Here is a 5,495-nt window from a genome sequence, read left to right as displayed (position 1 = left end):
GGCCTTGCCTTTCAGCAGGCCTAAATCATTCCCCCCTAAGTGCAACACTAGAATCTGTGGGGGAACCTTCACCAGCCCTTGCTGGAATAACGTGGGCAGGAGGCGCTCCCAACGCATCCCGCGTCTGCCCAACCACTGAATGGTGGCATAGCGGCTGAGTCCTAGCTGGGATCCGCAGCTGGAGAAGGCCCTCTGACCGGCCCAAAAAACCATACTGTGCCTGCGGATGAGCACCTTCATTGGATCACTCGCACTCCAGTGATCTAGAAGAACAAGAAAAGTAATGAATGGAAATGTCCACCCAAGCTAAGGGCCCGACAGTGGCCTCACATATGCCAGATACGCCTTGGAGCGCCACCTACTGACTGACTGCACCTTATCTGGCGTGAACCCCAGAGACGCAGCAGTGGAGGCGGCCCCAATCCAGAAGGAATGTGTGCCGAAACGAAGAGCACCCAAACCCAGCACCTTTAATGCTTGCTGTGTGACTGCCCAAAATTGATATTTGGTTAAAGGAGAAGAGTCTGTATGGCAAAAAAGAGGGCCGGGCAGGTTTCCCCGAACCTTCAGAAAGTCCCTCAATGCTGTGACTGGGCAGAGGTCTGGCACGGGGGCTGGAAACAGGGACACGCTGACTCCCCTTCCCCCCTGGTCAGTCTTGGACCTTCTAAGCTGAATAAGGGCTCCCTGCTGAGAAAACTGTAAGTCATTAAACTGCAAGGCTCGTCCAGAGAGGTCGCCCTTAGCAGACACCACCAACTCCGCTACCCGGAATGCCCCAAAGAATGCTGTAAGAGCTGCAGCATGAAATAATAAGGCTTCTTGAGGGGATTTGCACAAGGAAGGCCACATATCCCGCAAGCCCAGCAATATGTCTGGTGACAGAGGGTGTCTAGGGTCAGGAGGCACTGGGGACCCCCTGGACCAGCCCTGAAGCATCCGCCGGACCCGGACGTCCATGGTGTTATCTGCTACACCCTTCATTTTAGACCAGAAGGCAAGTGCAGCAAGCCTACCCCCGATGGTCCGGGCCACTAGGCCCCGCCTGTGGGCATGCACGCAAAACTGCAGAAGGTGATCGACCAGTATTGGCCAGCACTGTGGAAGATGTGCAGCCACCCGGAATGAAAAGAACTCCCTACCTGACCTGGCGTAAGCCGCTCTTGTGCTGGGGGCTAAGGACTGCAGGATGGCTTGTTCCGCCTCTTCCAGCCAACTTCCCACAGAGCGGCTGGCATGGTGTCCGGAATAGCCCGCGCCCAGGGGGCCAGTTCTCGGAAACATTGCACCTGGTTTCGTGACAATGCATCAGCCAAGGCATTATCCATGCCAGGAATGTGTTGTGCACGGAATAAAATATTAAAACGCAGGCGCTGCAGAGTGAAAGCCCGAAGCAAGGACATGACCCTACTGTTGCGCGATGACAAAGAATTAATGACCTGGACAGTGGCTTGGTTGTCGCACCAAAAATGCACAACAGAATTAGCAAGCTGGGCTGCCCAGAGGTGCGCGGCAACATATATCGGAAAGAGCTCTAAGAAAGTAAGGTCTCTTCCGACGCCTAGGGCTAACCACTCAGCCGGCCAACGTGCGTGGCACCATCGATCGCGAAACACAACCCCAAAGCCTAGGGCCCCAGATGAATCTGAATGTATCTGAAGTTCTGCTTCCAATAGCAACTCCTTCCTCCAGAAGGAAACGCCATTGACTGCGTTAAGGAAATGCAGCCACACAAAAAGATCATCTTTCATGGCTGATGATACCCGAATACGATGGTGCGGCAAGTGCAGGCCGCGCATGGCGTTACAAAGGCTTCTAAGGAAGGCCCTGATGGGGACAACTACCCGACAGGCGAAATTAAGATGCCCAACAACTTCCTGCAATGCCAACAGCGTGACTTTCTTAGAATGAAGCACGTGCTGTATCCTATCCTTCAGGGCCTGTAATTTGTCTGCCGGGAGCCTACACAACTGATTCACGGAGTCCAGTTCTATGCCCAAAAACTTAATAGTGGGGGAAGGGCCCTCGGTTTTTTCCCCTGCCAAAGGTACACCCAGCTCATTTGTGAGGGCGGAAAATTCCTGCATTAGCCGTGCGCACTGGGGGGTGCCAGATGGACCCGCAAATAGGAAATCGTCGAGGTAGTGCACGATGCTATGGGACCTGGTTTTATCAATCAGAGCCCATTCCAAAAAGGAACTGAACTTCTCAAACATAGCACAGGACACGGAACATCCCATGGGTAGGGCCCTGTCGACATAGAACTGACCAGAAAAACTGAATCCTAAAAGGTCGAAATCATTGGGGGAAATTGGCAAGAGGCGGAATGCGGATTTAATGTCGCATTTTCCCATGAGGGCCTGAGGGCCCAGTGCTTTCACCATAGATACTGCCGCATCAAACGGCGTGTAGTGAACAGAGCTCAGGTGCTCAGGAAAGGCGTCATTCACAGACTCCCCCCTGGGGAAGGACAAGTTGTAGATCAGCCGGTATTCACCTGTGGCCTTTTTAGGCACAATGCCCAAAGGGGAGACCCTGAGGCTGGGGAAAGGAGGGGAATCAAATGGACCAATGACCCGCCCCGTGACCACTTCCTTATTGATCTTATCCAAGACTAGGTGTTCGAAACCTGCAATAGATTTCTGATTCCGGCAAATTTGGGCCTGGCGTTGGCCCTGAAACGGAATCCTAAAACCCAGGGAAAATTCCTCTTCCAAGTAGTGGGCGTCCTTCCGAAGCGGGTAGTGCTTCAAAAGGCGCCGTAGGGGCTGCAACTTAATTGGACTGGGTCCCTTTTGGCGAAGGTTGTGTGCTGCCCCCAGGCTTCCTACCACCCTGCCATTCATGATTTGGGCCCCGCTGACCTTTGGCCTTTGGGCAGCCAATGAAGGCGTGTTGTCCCCGGAAATGGAGCACGCGTGGCGAAATCTGCATGGGTTTTTAAAGCAGACGCCCTTGGAACCAAACTCCCAACAGAGAGCGCAGTGTTGAACCAGCTGTCCCACCCCAGCCTTAGGGGCTGAGGCGGGCATCAGCTTATCTAGTATGTGCCCACTATCAGATCGCTCGCCAAAACCCGGCCTGGCAGGGGTCATAAACTGCAGCCGAAGATCCTGATCTTTGGTGTCCCAGCGCAACGTGGGGTCAAATGCCGCCTGCATACGGAAGGATTCGTCATAGGCCAGCCAGGCTCCGCCCTCGTATTTGGTGTAGGCCCTATATATAATATCCAAATACTTAGTGAGGACCCAACCACGCTCTGGGTGCTTTTGCTGAATGACACCTATATATATTAAAAAGCCGGGCAGCCAATTTGCCCAAGTGCGTGACACCTTCTTACGCCTGACCCTCTCCTGATCCCTATCGCCAGATTTCTCCCCTTCCTTTGTTTCAGACTCACGGAATAACAGGGAGAAGATGTCAACAAATTCTCCCCGGAGTATTTTCTCTTTTGTTGCTGGCAATAGGTGATATCCCAGGGGAGTGGATGTACCCCCGGTCGGGATTGCCCTATTCTCTACCTGGGCATAAGGGTCATTGCTGCCCACCCCAAGCTCCTCAGAGCTCCCGCCTACGGGGCCTTGCCACACAGCTGCGCAGGCAGCCATGGCGGATGGGGTGTGCCGAGGAGCCACTCTGTCACCGGCCGAAGAAGGCTCAGCAGCCGGAGGGGCCGCGGGTGCTCCTCCCCTGTAAACCCCACCTGAGAGGTTTGGAGCAGGGACGGGGGCCCCCCGGGATTGGGCAGATGCAGGGATGCCCATCGTAATGGCGGCCCCACCCGGTGTGGCATGGCTTAGTGCCGGGAGTGTGTAACCTGAGCTGAAGCGGTGGGGTGGTACACCAGGGTGAGGGAACCCTGGGATGCCCCCTACTGGGGAGTGAAAATGCCAACTCATCCCCGCAGAAAAGGGGAACCACCCGTATGGCGGGAACTGGTTACAGCCAGTCGTTGGCACGGACCCCCCAGGGACTGAAACCTCACCTGAACCAAGGTTGTTTGCCATGTCAGGGATCTGGCTGCGGTCTAAAACTGCAGGAGCCAGAGAGACGGGTGCCGGCGACCCTTGCACCGGAGGGGGCTGCTCCGAAGATGAGCATGCGAGCGCTGGGGCTGGTGCAGATGCTGTTTGCCCAGTGACGGTGACGACCTCCTTGGAAGCCTCGATTGCTGCCAGCCTCTCTGAAATAGATATTACTAGATCCTTGCGAGCTTGCCCTCTAGTAACCCTTGAAGTCCGGGGAGCCCGCCTGGCAGGGGTGATTAATGCAGGGATCCCTAAGTCCCGTTCAGCAGCCTCCAGTCTGGCCAGAATGAGGGCCATGTCTTGATCCTCATCGTCAGATGAGGAAGAGTCGGCCCTATGGAAGTGGCGCTTAGCTGGGGGGCAGGGGGCTTTAGCTGGGGGGCAAGCGGCTTTGCCCTTGCCTTCCCCCCGCCCCCAAACCCTTCTTGGGTGGCATCGCTGTGTGTTGGGAGATCTGCCAACTGGCTTTAAATGGAACCCTGAATGAAATGCGCTTACCTATGGATATATTTGGTATGTTTCCAATTTCTCTTTCTATAATTCTTATTTATTTATTTATTTATTTATTGGTAATAATATTATACTATCAATTGCGTGTAAATTAATTTGTTTATTTGTTTGCTTTGTCTTTCGTTACTGTTATTCTTTATATTAAAACGCACCCTATACTTTCCAGGCAAAGCCTTGATCCTTACTTGAGCCCCCCCAAACAACCGCTCCCCCCTTATTTATTTATTTATTTTTATAATTTATTTTCTCCTCCCTCCCCCTATCTACCTTTATGAAGCAAAGGGGGGGGTGAAGGCACAACAGGCCACTAGGGGGCAGCAGAGTGCTAAAGAAAGCCCGGGAAAATCTCAAGGCAGCCGCAGATAAACGGCCCATGGAGGTGAAAAGGAGGAGGTAAGCCCAGGCACCAGAACCCTTTCCCTTCCCTCACCTTAAAAACAGCTTCCCGAAAGCGCTGGAAAGCCAACGGAGACCCCCCCAAGCCCACAAACACACGCAACTGTAAGGTGTTATGGAGCGAGAAAGGGGCGAAAACAGGAGACTTTCCCCTCCTGAAATCAGCGGGGGGGGGGGAGAAATGCCGCGGAAACCAGGAGCACCAAAGAAAGGAGGAGGGAAGGGTGAAAAGCCTCTCGCTTGTGCCGGGGGAGGGGAGCAAACCATGCAGCACAATAGCTGCGTTGTCCTGGGAATGCCGCTGCCGCGCCGCCAAGCAGCTGCCTCGTCCCGAAGGCACCGCTGCGCCGCCGCCTCGTCCCTGGGTTGCCGCCGCCGCGCCATCGAGCCGCCGCCTCGTCCCTGGGGTTGCTGCTGCGCCGCTGCCGCCTCGTCCCTGGAGTTGCTGCCGCTGAGCCGCCGCCTTGTCCCTGGGGTTGCCGCCACTGCCGCGTGGCCACCGCCACCGCCACTGCCACCGAGATCGAGGACGAGGGAGGACGTGATGTGCTGCCGCTTAAA

General features: G+C 55.0%; 1 protein-coding gene across 1 annotated transcript; it reads right to left on the bottom strand.

The window, feature by feature from the left end:
- Nucleotides 1–306: 306 nt before the first annotated feature.
- Nucleotides 307–4,325, bottom strand: LOC146349816 (uncharacterized). The gene is made up of 3 exons (XM_084845497.1): nt 3,522–4,325; nt 1,412–3,155; nt 307–1,289 (listed from the first exon to the last, which is right to left on the bottom strand). Exons 1-3 carry the CDS (start codon nt 4,323–4,325, stop codon nt 307–309), a joined length of 3,531 nt encoding a protein of 1,176 aa, XP_084701623.1.
- Between the last annotated feature and the right edge of the window lie 1,170 nt (nt 4,326–5,495).

This window comes from Heloderma suspectum, chromosome 3 (assembly GCF_057233095.1).
Source record: "Heloderma suspectum isolate Gila_16-S chromosome 3, 16-S_ref, whole genome shotgun sequence".
Taxonomy (NCBI): Eukaryota; Metazoa; Chordata; class Lepidosauria; order Squamata; family Helodermatidae; genus Heloderma; species Heloderma suspectum.
This window is presented reverse-complemented; position numbering and strand designations above follow the sequence as displayed.

Excerpts from the sequence above, each read along its gene's own strand:
- LOC146349816 (XM_084845497.1), bottom strand. The coding sequence starts at position 4,325 with ATGGCCCTCATTCTGGCCAGACTGGAGGCTGCTGAACGGGACTTAGGG. Across the intron at positions 3,156-3,521 it reads GCAATGACCCTTATGCCCAG|GCGGCATTTGACCCCACGTT; the intron begins GTAGAGAATAGG and ends TTCCGTATGCAG. Across the intron at positions 1,290-1,411 it reads TTCTTTGTCATCGCGCAACA|GTGCAATGTTTCCGAGAACT; the intron begins GTAGGGTCATGT and ends TCACGAAACCAG.